Below are 17859 nucleotides of genomic sequence, written 5' to 3' on the forward strand. Positions count from 1 at the left end.
CAAGGCTCCATGATGAAAACCTTACTTTTATCTATAAGTTTTTACTTTTAAAAATTGTGACTAGGATGGAAAGTTGTCTCATTGGCACTTATACCACATATTTTTATATCTATAAACTTTCCAGTACAATAAAATATGGCATTGGCAAATGAAAAAGTGGACATTAACATCAAAATTTCACACATCAAATTAACCTATCGTAGATCAAACTATGATAGGACCCGACATTTAAAATTAAAACAAATTAAGCATGAAAAAACCTGGTTAATGTATAAAACATTTTACAAAAGATAAATTTGATATACTGCTTAATACGACAGCTCGGTATAACAACTGTTTCACAAACCACGCCTCTTTTGTGAATAAATATAAAAAGTAAAATCACAAATATACTCAGAGGAAAATCAAATCGGAAAGTCCTGAATCACATGGCAAAATTAAATGACAAAACACCTCAAAAATAAATGAACAAGAACTGTCATATTCCTGACCTGCATTGCTACAGGCATTTTCATATGTAGAAAATGGTGGATTAAACCTGGTTTTATCGCGCATAACGTCTAACTTTGTGGACAGTCTCATCACATTCATATACTTTTTTTTGTTCATCTACTAATGATTTACACATATGATCTAAACGATTTCTTATGAGACCACAATATGAATTGTTACCAGCATGAATGCACATGAATAGCGACCAAACTGAGTTCTAAGGTAGACCTAAAGTCAAAGGGTTTGTATTACAAAACTTTTGGTAATAAATAGTAAAACGGCTTGCTATAGAATTCAGATATTTTACTTCCCAATTGAAGACAACCTGAGTTTTGTGTAAAGACGTTGTCTCTCATAAAAAAAATCACTTGAAATCGTTCCAGTCTTCGTTTAAAGAAAAAATAATAGTAAAACAGAATAAGCAAATATATTTTTATTTTCCTTCAACTATAACAAATTTTAAAGAGAAACATGTGGTTATACGTGTTTTGTGTGAACTAAGTGTATGATCATACTATTGATAAGAGATTGATATGGTACCTTATGTATTTAATGTCTTTTTCTGTTATTTAGATATGTAAAATAAACATGATTATAACATAAATATATGGGGAGTAAAATAATAGTGGAATTTCAAACAAACTACTATATAAAATATGAGCCAGGGTTTAAATTGAGGTAATTTAGGAAAATTCGTAAGGACGTCTTGCAGATATCCATACTACTAAAGGAAGAGACAGATTTCATTGAGCCGCAACTCCTCTGAAATCGTACAAAGTCGGAAATATTCATGATATGAAGTGTGAATAAAATGCAGTATTTTATACTGCCTAAATTTGTCTTTAAAACAAGCTTTCTTTCCAAAGAAAACGCAAATTGTTTAGAAAATATCCAAATTATCGATCTGATTTTTATATGCTTTCGCGCATTCTCAGTTGACGTACGTTCCGCGAAATCTATAATACTAAACTAACGAGGTCTCGAACTTCGTCATTATATATCAAAAATAAAGAATAAAGAGACAAAAGAGAATAATTAGGGATAGGGTTCCAGAAAATAAAAGAAAAAAGATAATTGTTGGCCTGAATATAAAGAATTGTGAAACAAATTACGTAAGAAATGAAAGAATACAGGAATATATGACACAATCCAGACTTTCTAACAATTCGTCTTGGTCTTTACTTTTAAGCAGCAAATAATGATATGTAAGTAGTCGAATTTGGAACAGTAGCCAATAAACCAATAGATACATTTCTCTAGTGTAAACTTTGAAAATAAACATTGTTTTCTATGCTTAAAGTATATATAATAACACTACTTCTTATGTCAGCGAGTCCACCAAAACTTAGAAAACATGATACATGTTTTTGTTCTGAAATATAAATCTCACTTTAGAACGAAAGGTCGCGGAATTGTCTATATTTAGACACACTATGAGGTTAACGACCGATTACCTGGTTTAAAGGTTTTCGACCATTTACATTTGCTGATATCACGGAAAAATTTCCTGACTTCCTGTTTGAACTTTTTATCCAAGAACCAATAGACTATTGGATTGATCATATTATTTATAAAGTAAGTTCTCATCAAGAGATGGACTAGGATCAGTTCCGTATTACTCATCTTATTCCAAAAGTTTCCATCTAATCCATTCATAATCTGGATTGATAGATAAGGGAGGAAACTCACGATAAATATCAAGGTAATGATAAACAACATGGCCGTTATCCGGAGCGTTCTCATTTGTTTTTTATTCGAAACAGATGCTGATTTACCTGTAGCATTCGTCTCGTCGCCGCTCGCAGTTGACAACTCGGACATCAAACGCTTCATTTGCTTTTGTTGTGCATTTTTCTCTTTTTTCCTGATTGTTGGAGACAAACGTGATGGATCGATCGATGGTTGTTTATATATTGGAGTTTTCGTGTTGTAAAGTTGAACAGCATTGTCACTACTGCTTTTTTTCAATTGAACACCATTTTTTGCCTCATCGTTTAGAGCATGCATTTGAAATACCATAGTTTCCGGAGTGCTAGTTCCGGAAGTAGTAGAATGTTTAGATGCGTTTCGTACTATTTCATGAAATTGTTTTCTTTCCCATACTACAATGCCAACTTTGATGTATAATACACTCAAGAGAAAGACAGTGACTACAAAAATAAGAATGTTAGTTGCATCGTAAATCATTGGTATAACTGAATCCATTAGATCGGCGGATATGTAACATTCCATTCCGGGAACATTCGGAATTCTAGTTTCCACTTCCACGGAACCGTAAATGAATATAATCGGAACTGCCATGATGAGAGCAACAAAAACGACCACCCAGCACATTATCAATGTCCCTTTTCCTGAAAGTTGCTTTTTGAACGGGATACAAATTTTCCTGTAGCGGTCAATTGCAATCAAGTTCAATACAAATATCGATGCCAAAATTGTAAACGTTAGCGCGAAACTTAACCCTTTACAAACGCCATTCCAGACAAAAGTTAGAGGATATATCATGTCCAGAATATGATACGGCATCCCAAACAGGCATGTCAGCAGATCAAAAATAGCAAGACTTAGTATGAAGATTCTTGATGTACTCCGTTTGAATCGAAATTTGTAAACATAGATCACCAGAGAATTTCCGAATATCCCTATGATCATTAGGATAATAAGATAAATTGTCACAGGTGTCAGAGCTTTGGCTAAATTGTAGTTTGCCCACTGAAGCAGGGCATTCTTATCAATATTCCTGTCTGTTCCATTCAATCCGAAAGTAGTGTTGAATTGACCCTTTAAAAAGGCAGTTGACACGTCCAGCAGAACTGTTGAATCGTCTAGCAGAACGGTTGACTCATCCAGCAGAACGGTTGAATCGTCTAGCAGAACGGTTGACTCATCCAGCAGAACCGTTGACTCGATGATTGAACTTAATGTTGTTATGTCAGTTGCATTTGTTCCCATTATTTTGTTAATAACTGGAACTGCAATATCAATAGTCGTTAATCCTGTTTTTGTCGTTGATAATGAACTTGTCGAGTCTTTCGTTGTATAAGAACCTATTAGGTCTGACGTTATAATTGAACTTATTGAGGTTGTCGTTGACAGTAAAATCGTATTGTTGGATGTTGAATTCTTCATGTTCTTTACTGTACTTTATCTTTGGCTACTATGAATTTAGGGATGAAAATGTTCGTTTTAAAGTGGTTCATTTCTTATAAACAGTTCAAGTACCAACATGATGAAAACAATAAGTGGCGGAAACTATTAATTGATGATAACAATGATTTTGCGCAATTTAGTACTTTCTAAGTATAATGGAATTTCGAAATGTACTATGTAAGCTTCACCTTATAAATAATAAAATACTTAGTGAAGGACATCTTTAGTAAAAGTGAACGTAAAATGGATAAAATCTTCTATAGTTATGTTCTTTTTTTCCAGTGGTGGATTCACGTAGCATAAAAAGGGTACAAATTCCTTTGGATTGGACATTGAATCATTGTTTATCAAAAAATCCTTTAAACGATTTCGCCGCGTTCCCCTCGGGAAGATCCACATCTATTTTCTTTAAAGAATTATTTATTCTGGTTTATGTGATCGTTTTATTCTTTTGGTTTTCCGGGCTGCAAAGTTAGAACAGTTATTTAAATATCATTCCACTAATTTCAACAATTATGTTTTCAGTCACTATATCCTTTATTTCGATAAAAAAAAATCTATAATGTCGATGCATGTGCCTTTTGAAATAAGGAGGTTCTTGTCTGAGCACTAACCCGGACTATTATTGCATTCTTCGATGTAAAATTCAGACCCTTTAAAGATATATTTGCAACTGCCTTTGGCACAGTTGAACTTAAGTGGAGTTTGCCTTGTTTAGGCGCATTTTTACACAGTGTTTGAGGCTGGATCTCAATTATTTTCTCATTAACCTATTATGTCTGTTAGTGCTGTTTATCGAATTATGTTAATATAAAGGAACTTTTAACAAATGGCATACAAGTGAGCGGCCGGTTATAAAACCATATTAAACCAACAATTCTTATCGAAAAATACCTGTGCCAAGTCAGGTTGATTGATAGCCTTTGATATGCTAATTTTTTTATTCGGGCATTTCCTCTTGGTGAATGCTTTCGAGTTCGGTATTTTTGTTATACTTTTTCGATTTGGTGGTGTAGTCAGAGCAACAAAACTTTTTTAATATTCCTTTTTGAAAACATAGTAGTGATTGTGATTAGATATCGGATAAAAAAACATTAAAACGGCGAATTCGAGGTAGGTGTTGTTTTATTTTCGATTATATAGTAGTAATCGAACATTTGTTGATTCATCAATTCAAAATGGCAGGTCCCTCCTTAGTTACGCCTGGTCAACTGTGGATTTGACGGCAACTTTTAGCCAATGAAAAAAATTGTTACATCCAAATCGCATTAGATTGTATCTTTAATTTACTGTAAACCAACTTATTTTCGCGGATACTTTATTTCGCGTTTAGCCCTTTCGAGTCCATTTCGCGGCAATTAAATTTCGCGATTTTCTAATTAACTTGATGTTGTTAAATAATGAAAGTCCAAGTTTTACATATTCGCGACGATTTAACTTCGCGATATTTTTCTACTCGCGAAAGTCGCGAAAATTAGTTGGTTTACAGTAACTTTGACACCAACGACAGCGAACATCTTTTCACAGTTTTGGTGACCTTTGACGTTATTCTTAATATTATTTCGAACGAAACATAGAAAGATAGTCTTAGTTTAATATCAAATGACAAATTAATTTCACGATTCTAGAAAAAGATAGGTGAAAGTTATGACAGGGATATTGAACTCATAATTCGAAAATAAAAAAAAAAAACAAAAGATAAACAACAGTGCACAAAACACATTATAGAATACCAAAAAAAAACCAGAGTAACACGAACCCCACCAAAGTGTAATTCAGCCATCGGATATGATAACGCAAGTAAGTCTATTCTAGTCCAAGAATAGTACACTACAAAAACAATGGACATGAGGTATTCAAGCATGACACAAAATCAATTCATGCAAAGCCAAAAAATAAACCCTTAAAAAGCGAAGTATTGGCGCTTTTATTGCTGGTCTCCATCTTTAAGTCACCATGAGTTATTGAACATGTAGCAGAATAATTCTCGTTTAGCTAGCTTGAGACGGCTCCTAACACCGGTTTCTGGGGAACTATGGTCCTTTTGTCTTCTATAAACAGAAGAAACAAGTCATTGTGTATGATTATGTATAAACATTATACAAACTAACAAAAGTAATTTTAGAAGGAAAAATAAAACATATGGTTACCATTTTTACCCCAATGGCAGAATGTTTTGTTTATGAGATTGTGAAATATCCGCATTCTGCTGCACCAATTGAGAGTTCCAAGAGAACAGGACCAATGAAATAAATAAATTCAGATAACAAATAAGATTCATGAATACATCAGCCGGAATGACAACATGTGAGATAGAATGGACACACTATCGTTTGAGGAAGTATAAGATGTACCTTAAGCTTGGTTTCCAAATTACCAGTCATGAACACATCTAGCCTGTTGCTTACAAGTTTCTTCCACAATCAGACTTGTAGTCATCAGTGTAGTGTTTTATAATGACTATTCACAGCTTTCATGATGCATACAAAAGTGTTTTTAAACATCATTATGCAAGTTCTAATTTTCAGCAATAAATAAATAAATAACGGATATCTTCCATTCCACTCTGTATCATGTCATAATAAATACATTTCTGATTCGAGCGTCACTGATGAGTTTTTTTGTAGACGAAACGCGCGTCTCGCGTAAATATTAAATTTTATTCCTGGTATCTATGATGAGTTTATTATAAACATATCCCATCTCGAAAATACAACATCTTACCCACCGTTTTCTCTTAAAATGTCCTGTACCAAGTGAGGAATATAACAGTTGTTATCAAATAGTTCATTTCTATGTATATCAGCGGATTGTTGTTGTTTTTTTCACTTCAGTGTTCCTGTTATTCGTTGGTTTTTCTCTTATAGTTGATGTGTTTCTCTCTGTTTTAGTTTGTAACCCGTTTCTCTCAATCGATTTATGGTCTTTGAAGGTGAAAAGTACTATTCATTCTGCAATAGGCGACAATACTACCATTTTCTAAATTTACAACTCTTTATAAGAACACCAGGACAAAATATTTAACTTTTGATGTTAGTGTATTTTATTAATCTGTTTTAAAAATTGTAGCCAAATTGTATTACGACCAACTTTTAACGGAACTTGTTTGTGATATCCATGACCACCGTCATTTTACACCAATTTTTTTTAAATTTTGGAAGTCTTTTCGTATAATTCTCTAGAAAATATTTCAAAGGGTTTCAAAATTTATATTGAAAATATACACACTGCAGTTATATATCGCAGTAGGTTTCAAAATTCATATTGAAAATATACACACTGCAGTTACATATTGTACCCTTACATCCAATCACAGCGCTCCTAAGTTGACTTCCTTCATCTGTCTTGGTTACACTAAAGGCAAACCTAATGCTGAGAAAATGTAATGTCCCCTGAACACCAGTTACTACTATTGCTTTTATTTACGCAAAATTAATGCGGTCATGTAACAAACCCTTGATATCAGAATTGTTTTAACAGGACATCCTGTTGTATTGACGTGAAGGTTTAAAATGTATGAGTACTTATATATTGTCCTCGTGCCATAAATCATAAAACCAAGATTATAAATGGTCCATATAAAACAACACGTTACAAGGATTGATTCGTAATATTATATGCATAAACACTCAACAAACTAATAATAAAGATAAAAATAAGCAGATGTGGTATGATTACCAATGAGACAACACTCTTCTTTTAGCTAGCAATAACACCAGGTTTAATCCAAAACGTTTTCTACTAAAGAGATGCATGGACCCAGTCGGTATTTATGATTGTCACAGTTGTTTTTAATTCGTTTGACGCGTTTGCGTTTACAATTATGCCATTTGGTAAGTGACATTCCGTTTTAACATTTTTTGGGGGAGTTCGGTAATTTCTAATTTTATTTATTGGTAGATCAAACGAGCCATCTGGCGTTCCAAAATTTAATCCTATAATGAGATTAATATGGACTTTTCAAAGCAATAGTATGCAGGGTGAAACTTTTTAATACAAATAGCAGGTATATTGATCAACTTGTATTAGTATCCATTTGTTAATTCGTAACGAGAGAATACAAAACTCATGTGTACCTCACTAACAGACCAGTGTTGATATATAGAGTCATTTCTATCCCAGGCATAATCAACTTTGATAGCATACCACGTGACAAGTTTCAATGGGACAAAATAATTCAAAATGGCAACTCGCTATATGTCACCAAAGTCATGTGATGTCTTACTTAGTTGGATATGACAAGTTTATAAAAAGGAAAAGTGAGGCAGATATTGCTCTACATGTTGAAACGGTCATGTTTCAGATATAAGTACCAACCCTGTGATAATTCTTTTTTGGTGAGTATGATTCAGGGAAAAGAGGATGTGGTTGTTGTTACGACAATTATAACATATCTGTCGTTATCTGTGAACGATACATCTAAAAGGTTAACTTAATCGTGATGGCCTCCTTCAAGTTTTCAAAGGGATGATTTATGTCGTGTCTTCTGTACTAAGACAATGTATTATTTGTCTGTTTTTAATTAAATTTTTTTAGCTATGCCGTTGTCAGTTTATTTTCTATCCAGGAGTTTGACTGTCCCTTTAGTATCTTTCGTCCCTCTTTTATATTTGTTAAAACTTTTATAGTTGAATTTTGTATGACTGGCCGATTTCTTTTTTAAATGAAGAGTGCAGAAACCAAAAAGAACAAACATTGTAGCGAATGCGGGCAAAGAATCAGTACTTTACTTATTATCAATTTTTAATTATACGATATCTGTATTTTTATGAAACTATCGGCTACTTTACAAAACTTTGAATTTTTGAAGTACTAAGGCTTTTCTGTCTCAGGAATATATGACCTTAGCTGTATTTGGTAAATCTTTAACGAATTTTAAAACCTTAATGCTCCTCAACGTCGTACTTTTTTTGTCTTTTTAACATTTTTTTATTCGAGCGTCACTGACGAAACGCGCGCTTGACGTAAATATATAATGAATTAATCTACTGAACTGATGATAACCCGGGGACTAACAGACAACCAACATATGTATCAACGTATGGATAGTAATAACCACGGTAAAATTTCTCTTTTCTGCGCCAATTGCGCATATCGACAATAAATGTTTCATAAAGATTTAATTTAGTGGTTACAGAGCAATATGTATAGGCTACATAATGAAATTAACTTGGCTGTTGAAAAAAAAAACATACGTGATTGCCATACAATATATCTGCAAATAAGGAAAATGTCCGTCATAAAGCCAATATCTTATTTTTTTCGAAAAAAAAAATAAGGATTTTCTTATCCCAGGAAAAGATTAACTTAGCCGTATTTGGCACAACTTTTGAAATTTTGGGTCCTTAATGCTCTTCAACTTAGTACTTGTTTTATTGCTTTATAACTATTTTGATCTGAGCGTTACGGGTGAGTCTTATGTAGACGAAACGCGCGTCTGACGTATTAATATATAATCCAGGTACCTTTGATAACTATTATGCATCATGGTCTAGATGGGGTTTAATAGTGAGAGAAAGAAAACAGATTAATTGGTTTTAATATACACATGTATGTAGCAGTGAAAATATGGTTGTTTAGCGTCTACATAAGCGGTTAGTAAAAAATAAGAATAATTTTTGAAAAGTAACTACACAGAAATAAAAATTATCTCCCACTTGTTGCTCCTCGTTTTCTAAAAAATATTCATGGAATATAAAGATATTAAAACATGAATGAAAAATAAATGGTAATATAGTGGTATAGGCTTTTGATATTGTATGTAAGTCATGTTTGTTTTTCTCAAACCACTTTTTACGATGTAAACGATTTAGCGTCCAATCGGAATGTTCTGGACCATTTACATTTCCTGATATCTCGGAAAAACTTCTTAACTTCCTGTTTGAATTTTTTGTCCAGAAACCAGTAAATGATAGGATTAACCATGTTATTGATGAAATAGGTCCGCAGTAAAAAATTGAAAATAACAATTTCACTCATACTCATGTCATTCCAAAATTCGTCATTAAGACTATTTAACACCTCGATTATCAAATATGGCATGAAACTAATTATGAATATCAAAGTGATGAGGAAAAGCATGGTTGTTATTCGGATCGTTCTCATCTGCTTTTTAGTATTAAATTTGCTGTTTCCTCGTTCAGATGGACCCTCGTCCCCGCTCGTGCTTGATAATTCCGACATCAGACGTTTTAACTTCTTCCGGTGCATGCTTTCTTCCTTTCTTTTGGTCCTTGGTGAATTATAGGCTGAACTAACCGAGTCAGTTTTAAATATCGCGGGTTTAGAACTAAACAATTGAACTGCGCTTTCTTGACTTCCTTTGTCGAATTTAACTGATTGTTTTGAATCGTCCACTATCGAGTGCATTTGAATGACAGTTGTGTCCGGAGTACTTGTTCCGGAAGTTGAACGCTTAGATCCATTTCTACTTGAGTGTGAATCGTGAAAACTTTTTCTCTGCCACACAACGATTCCGACTTTGATATATAGTCCTGTGAGAATAAAAACTGAAACCAGGAAAATCAAAATGTTTATAGCATTGTAAATCATTGGAAAATCCGAGTCCCACATATCAGCCGAAATATAGCATTCCTTCCCAGTCACATTTGGATGTTTAGTATCAGATTCGACAGACCCGTAAATAAACAGCATCGGAGTGGCTAACAGTAGACATATCAAAGCAACTACCCAACACGTGATTTTGGTTCCTTTCGCAGACAATTGTTTTTGAAACGGAATACATATCTTCCGATAACGATCAATGGCTATCAAGTCAAGAACAAATATGGACGCCAAGATGGTGAAAGATAAAGCAAATCCAAGACATTTACACGCTCCGTCCCACACAAACATTAATGGATATATCATGTCCATGATGTGGAAGGGCATCCCCAGCAAACAGGTTAGGAGATCAAATACTGCAAGACTTAAAATAAAAACTCTAGAGGTACTACGTTTGAAACGGAACTTGTACACGTATAGAACAAGGAGATTCCCAAAGATTCCAATAATCATTAGAATAATCAGGTACACCGTCACAGGTATCAAGGCCGTCGCTTCCTTGTGGTTTTCTCTTTCTAAGATTGCATTGTAATCTATTAGAGAACCGATTTCGGTATCCTCTATGACAGGTGAAGTAGTATTTCTAAATATACCAACCACTTCAGTCGTTTCAAAAACTGATCTTGGAGTCGGTATGAATTTTGTAACATCCTCAAAAACATGTGTTGAATTCGTAGCAGAGTCAATCATGTTGGTTGAAATAGAATTAGAGGCAGCTGAGCTACCATTGCCAAATGTTGACGTCACTGGTTCCATGTCTTATGCGAAGATGGTCGTACTAGAAGTCATTTCAAATATTCACCATGTTGGATTATTATCAAATATATGTAGATTGTAACAAATCGGTTAAAAAAACACGAATGTAACCTAATCAATACATCGATCACATATAAATATATCGGAAATATATGTTGTTGTTGATAGCAAATTAATCTTACGTACATAATATCCGGCTTGTCATCTTCCTTACAGAATATAATCTTACCTTTATTCACGAAAAGACTGCGTGCATCGAATAATACTGCTCCTCGAAATGCTAGTAGCCAATAGTTAGACGCGCTAAAGGAAATGTTTGAAATTATTAGCGAAGTCACGGTTTAAATGCAATATATGGTAAAATTTGTTTCCTACTTATATTTACTACACTTTAAGTATATCTATAAGCCGGTGGATTGTATTTTATCTTTACATTTTACTTGTACGTACATAAGAACGAAATACCAAATATGATGTGATCTGATACCCGCAAATTCCTTTCTGGTTATGAACAAATTATATTTTGTATTTAATTGGGCGTCTTGTTGTGAGGTCTCTATTTCTGCATTCTTTAATTTTAACTTTTTTTCTCTATTCTTTACTATTTTATTTAACTCTATCTTCTATGTATTGTGCGTCAGGAGTACGTATCTGTTTATTATTATTTAAGCCCTATCCAAAGACCATTATTTTATTTCACCATAATCAAGGCATATGTAACGATATCTAAGGCATATAGAACGATATCTGAGGCATATTGAAGAGTGATGAAATATGAAAGTTTATGAAAAAGGTTGAAACTTTGAAAAATTGATTAAAATATATATTAATAAATAAGAAAAAGTGCAATATAAACACGAAGAATGAAAACTATCGTCCAAGAAACATTATTGACGTATGATTGAATATATTTATCTAATATATTTACAAACAATATTTGGAGGAAATAACCATCCAAGTAAGGCGCATAATTCAAATAAAGTAAAGAGTCACGTACTTTGTACATAATTATTGAATATGTAACATCAAATAATCTTGTACTTAACGCACCCTGAATAAGATCAAAAGTTTTCGAATTTTTGAAACGTGAATCCGTTTTACCTGACGGATTATGCAGGTTACTTTACGAAACATATTTACAAAACTATAAGATTTAACTTGGGTTAAGTTAGTGATTACCTTCACGAGTGGATACATATTAGGGGAAAAGGGGGTGGGGAGGTGTCAGTAGATTTCTATGAAGTATCATATCGTTACGTCTGCTTTGAGTGTTATTATATTTCATACTTTAACCAGCATTTGTCCGGAAATTCATGTATGTAATAAAATAGTAATATGGATTGCAAATGATCCCACTCTAATTAAAGTCAACTCCCCGCACTCGCTAATTTTGTTTATGCTTGGTCAATAACAATGAATTATTATAAGAAGTAAAAAACCTGGGACGAGCAACAAACAAAAATGCATCTCCCTACCAACAAATAAAAATACATCTCCCTACCCACAAACAAACAAAACAAAACAAAATTCATATGAATGTTTGGTATTCTAAGAGCAGATGTCGGATAGAGACCAATGAGACAACAATCCAACGAAAATGTTTTAGAGCATCATCCTCTATAGGGCATCATCCTCTATAGGGCATCTTCTTCTATAGGGCATCTTCCTCTATAGGGCATCAGCCTCTATAGAGCATCATTCTCTATAGAGCATCATCCTCTATAGGGCATCTACCTCTATAGAGCATCATCCTCTATTCAGCATCATCCTCTATAGGGCATCATTCTCTGTAGCTATAGGGCATCATCCTCTATAGGACATCTTCCTCTATAGGGCCTTTTCCTCGCCCGACGTTTCATATGACCGTGTTCAGTTAATCGTAAAATCTGGTTCTTAATTGCAATTATCATTTTAAAAAGTTTACATCCTAATGAACATTTGCACTAAATTTCAAGTTGACTTCAGGGTAAAACAGCTTAACCAAAAATGTAACCCTGAGAAATGTTCTAATATTTCACAATGTCAATTTTCTATGTTTAGTGAACCATAAACCCGAAGTCAAGGCCAGTCATCATTTGATACAATTTTCTTAAAGGTCGCATTATGACTTGTGCTTAATTTCAATTGATGTTTCCAAACGTTCTGATAGACTAGTAACTTGGTTAACCAAAACATAAACCTAAAACTAGTAGTTTGGGACGGACAAACGGTGTAGGGATGTAGACCAGAAATCGATCAGTCGCTAACTACTGCAAGTGGGCCTTATAAAAAGTAGAGACATCCACAGAAAAGGTTACACTCTTTGACAGTTGTTTAAACAATATCCAAACTTAAATCAATCAGTGGTTGTCGTTTGTTGCTGTATATCATATTTGTTTTGGGTTTTTTCGTTTAGAGTTTTGTACATTACTCAGGTCAATCGTTTTCTCGTTTGAATTGTTTTACATTTTTAATAGTTGTGCCCCTTACAGCTTGCTTTGCACCATCGGTTTCTCACATTATTGAAGGACGAACAATTACCTATAGTTGCTTACGTCTACATTTTTGTGTCTTTGGTGGATAGTTGATTCAATAGCAACCATATTACCTCTGTTTGAATTGAGCTCAACATACGGTCATATTGAATTTACTCATTAATAAAGGCAGTACAGTGACGTACAGATGTTAACTTATGTGTCATAGAGTCTCATGTGGATATTTGTCTCATTGCCGGGGTGAAAATAATTACACATCGTCTTATTTTTTATATTCAACAATAATAGTTAAGTTTCAAGTTCTAAACCGCCCTAAGTACAAAAATGACGCAAACATATTTAGCAAGACTTCTCTAAATAATAGAAAATTTTAAGAAACGAAAATTGGCAATTTTCAAGATCACAAACTACATTCACAACAGAGAAAGAAAAAAAAAGTAAAAGATACCCTTATCGGTTGGTTATTTTCCAAAGTAAAAGATAACTTTCTCATTGGGTTGCTGTCTCAACAATGTAAAACATACCTTTTTCGTTGGAATGCTTTTTTGACAAAGTTAAATATACCTTTATAGAAGGGGGGCTTTCTAAACAAAATAAAAGATACCTTTACAGAAGGGGCTTACTAAACAAAGTAAAAGATACCTTTTTAAACGAAGTCAATTTTTCGTTGGATGGCATTATAAACAAAGCAGATGATCCCTTTGTCATTGGGTTGTTGCCTCAACAGAGTAAAAAGATAACTTGGTAGTTTAGTTATATTCACAACAAAGTAAAATAAAATACCTTTGTCGTTTAGTTACTTTTCTCACAAAGTAAAAGGTGCTTTTTCATTGGCAAGCTTTTTCAACAAAGTAAAAGGTTTCTTTGTCGTTCGGTTGCTTTCTCATTCACGTTTACTTAATCTCACCTTTTTAATACATTTTCTTGTTTATAGGTTATTCAAACCAAAAACAAATAAATAATCTGTCTTGGCATTGAGCCTCTCCTATGACTATCCAGATAAAAAAAACAACCGACAAAGATGACATCGGTGGTTTCCTCAAATAAACTCTGTTTTATAAATTATGCCAACACGTAAATCTAAAAACAACAGATAAGCATTAACCATGTTAACAGTTTTTATTTTATGATAAGAAAAGGAATGTTTATTGTGCAGTAGATATTTATGTTGAGAAAAGTATAAATTATTTTGTGTGCAAACATTGAAACGTTGTTTAATTAGAAAAAAATCTATGATATTATTAGTTGAAAGTGCATTATGATTTGAATTTTACAATATATTTTGATGCCAGCAACAGTGAATGCTATATCAACATTGCTGGGAAATAACCTTTCTTCAAAGTTTCTAATGTAAATATTTTTGCGAAAGACAAGGTTTTATTGGAAATATTTAAAATTCACATTTTTTGCTCACATAAACAAATTTTATGAATGATTGTTGGAAGCATTGGACAATTTAATGAAACAATAATATTATAAAAATTCACGTACATTGGATGGAGGTAGAGAAATACACGAGTTCTATCAAATAAGAACTTTTACATTGAACGTACATTGATATTGGGAGTGCATTAACATTGGAAGAACATTGAAATTAAAAGAACAATGAAATTAGAAGAACATTAAAATTGGAAGAACATTGACATTTGAAGTACACTGCATTTGGTAGTACATGTGCATTATAAAGAGGAGAACATTGAAATTGGAAGAACGTATAAATTAGAAGAACATTCACATTGGAAGAACATTAACATGGGAAGTATATTTACATTGAAAGAACATTAACATTCAAAAATTGAAAGTAGACAGAATCTGAATTATAGGTTCATGAATATTGTATAGAATATAAGGTCAGATTTCAACCATGACAACCAACACGATCATATTCACAACAACGAGGTCTATTTTAACTAGTCTTGATGACGTTTTCAGAGAAACAACAATGCAAAAAAGTACGACGGATAATATAGTTCCTATAGTAACGTCTGACGGTACTACGGCTCCGCAGCAAAATTCTACTGATGTGATTCGGACATCAAACCTTGACGAGGAGAACATTAATCGTCTGCTAAAGATAGAAAACGCATTCGAAGCTGAAGCGCTAACGCCGATAACCGTTTATCTAATCCTTCTTATGATAACGGGTGTTATTGGAAATACTATTGTCTTGTATATCTACAAATTCAGGTTCAAAAGGTCAACACCGAGAATATTCATTCTGAGTCTCGCTGCGTTTGATTTGATCACGTGTATTTTAGGGATGCCATACCATATCTTAGACATGCTTTATCCTTATCTGTTTGTATGGGACACCGCTTGCAAAGTTCTAAGTTTTGCTCTTACATTTACGATTTTGGCATCTATATTTATACTAGATCTCATCGCAATTGATCGATACAGGAAAATTTGTAGACCGTTTAAAAAGCAGCTTTCTGGTATAGGATCAAAGATTATGAGTTGGGTGACTGTTCTTATAGCAATAATCTCTGCCATTCCAATGCTTCTAATCTATGGCACCGCTGAAGTCCCAACCGCTAGGAATCCAAATATAACAGGAAAGGCATGCTATGTCTCAGATGATTATATCGAATCATACTTCCCATTAATCTACGATGCTTTCACTTTCTTGATTTTTATCGTATCCGTCTTTATACTAGTCGGATTTTATAGCAAAGTCGGTGTTACAATTTGGAAACGTAGGAAATTTAACGAGTCGAATGAATCAAAAAGATCCGGTTCCGGTCAAAGCACGCCAAAAACATCGATCATACAACTGAACGTCATTACAGATGAAGCTAAAGAAAGTGGTAATGTTCAAATATTTGATTCAAATTCTTTGGTCACGGCACCAAAAGATTCACCTTTACCATACAGATCGACAACGTCTGATCCAAAGAAAGAAAGGAAGAACCGTAAAGGACTGCGGTTGATGCCTAAACCTTCAAGTACTGCTCACGATTCTTCTACAATTGATCACAGGTCTACACGGTCCAATAAATCTTCGCACAGACTTCATGTGACAAAGAAAGAGAAGAGAATACTGAGAATAACAGGCATGTTGTTTGTTATAACATTGATTTTTATTATAAGTTTTCTCCCTTATCTGTGTATAGAAATTGTGAACGGTCTGAATGATGAATTTTGGGATGAAAAGAGCATCTCGGAAATTATCTTTTTCAATCTTCTTATGAGGACATACTTTATCAACAGTATGATAAATCCTATAATCTACTGGTTCCTGGATCACAAATTTAAAGAGGAGGTTATCAGACTATTTAATGACATGAAAAGTTGTAAAGCATCTACTCGATTCGGACAAAAAAGCTTACATTTGTAACATGCATGTGAATATCTATTCTAGAAGTATACCAGAAGGTATAAAACATTGTCAGAGGAATTGTATGACATTAAATCTATCTTAATCACATTCGCATGATTAGAATTTTAACAATTCTTATTTTATTAACTGTTTCAATTCTAATACATCCCTGGCTTTCAAATATTTTGCTTTCAGTGTTCCTGGTTAATACAGAAATTCGCTTCGAACGCATGGAATTTATAACGTGTTGTTTTAATTTTTTATCAAAGTTTGTTACTATATCTATTGTGTATATCATTTTATATCATTGTACATCACCAATGAACTAATATTGTAGTTTTGTATATTCGTACATGATACCATTAGTATTTTTTTTATCCAAGACCTCTGTGGTATTTTTTTGTTGGATTGCTGTCTCATCTAAGTTGTTCATGTTTTTTCTCTAATGTCATTTTACATTTCATGTCATAGTCAAAGCATGATACGAAATGAAATCATGTGAACTAAAAAGGGATGATCAGTATGAAAAATAAAATGAGGTATAATTGCCAAGGAGTCAACTTTCCACGATTACGGTACTCTTCATTTCTTTTCTTCTGATAGGGTTTATTTCAAATAACTACCTCCAATTGTTTTAAATTCTTTTCATTGTCAAAGGAATTGTATGACGTTAAATCAATCATAATCACATTCGCATTATTAGAATTTTATTTCAACTAATTTAACAATTCTTATTTTATTAACTGTTTCAATTCTAATACATCCCTGGCTTTCAAATATTTTGCTTTCAGTGTTCCTGGTGAAGGTTAATACAGAAATTTATTCTTACATACTTTTGATTTTTTAACTCTGTATGCGTACATTGCCTATGAAAAAAAAAAATTTTAAAATTGTTTGTATGCACATTGAACTACAAATTTATGTGACGTATATAATTTTTCTAACGTCAGACACTCAAATCAATCCATGTGTTCTTAGACAGTAGATGTTATTGTGTCCTGTTAAATTGTTCCCTTTAAAAAGTTTTGGATTCTCATTTATTCTATGTATAATTTTTGGACTAGTTTGAATCTCGGTCTATTTCTGTAATTTATTCTTACATAC

General features: G+C 33.1%; 2 protein-coding genes across 2 annotated transcripts; one reads left to right on the forward strand and one right to left on the reverse strand.

The window, feature by feature from the left end:
• Positions 1-910: 910 nt before the first annotated feature.
• On the reverse strand, positions 911-11133 carry LOC134700564 (uncharacterized). Its single transcript, XM_063561942.1, has 2 exons — positions 9440-11133; positions 911-3634 (listed from the first exon to the last, which is right to left on the reverse strand). Exons 1-2 carry the CDS (start codon positions 10960-10962, stop codon positions 1924-1926), a joined length of 3234 nt encoding a protein of 1077 aa, XP_063418012.1. The 5' UTR covers positions 10963-11133; the 3' UTR covers positions 911-1923.
• A 3698-nt stretch (positions 11134-14831) lies between these two features.
• LOC134700565 (cholecystokinin receptor type A-like) lies at positions 14832-16773 on the forward strand. The gene has a single exon (XM_063561943.1). It carries the CDS (start codon positions 15301-15303, stop codon positions 16771-16773), a length of 1473 nt encoding a protein of 490 aa, XP_063418013.1. The 5' UTR covers positions 14832-15300.
• Positions 16774-17859: the final 1086 nt, after the last annotated feature.

Source organism: Mytilus trossulus, unplaced genomic scaffold, assembly GCF_036588685.1.
Source record: "Mytilus trossulus isolate FHL-02 unplaced genomic scaffold, PNRI_Mtr1.1.1.hap1 h1tg000158l__unscaffolded, whole genome shotgun sequence".
NCBI classification, from domain to species: domain Eukaryota; kingdom Metazoa; phylum Mollusca; class Bivalvia; order Mytilida; family Mytilidae; genus Mytilus; species Mytilus trossulus.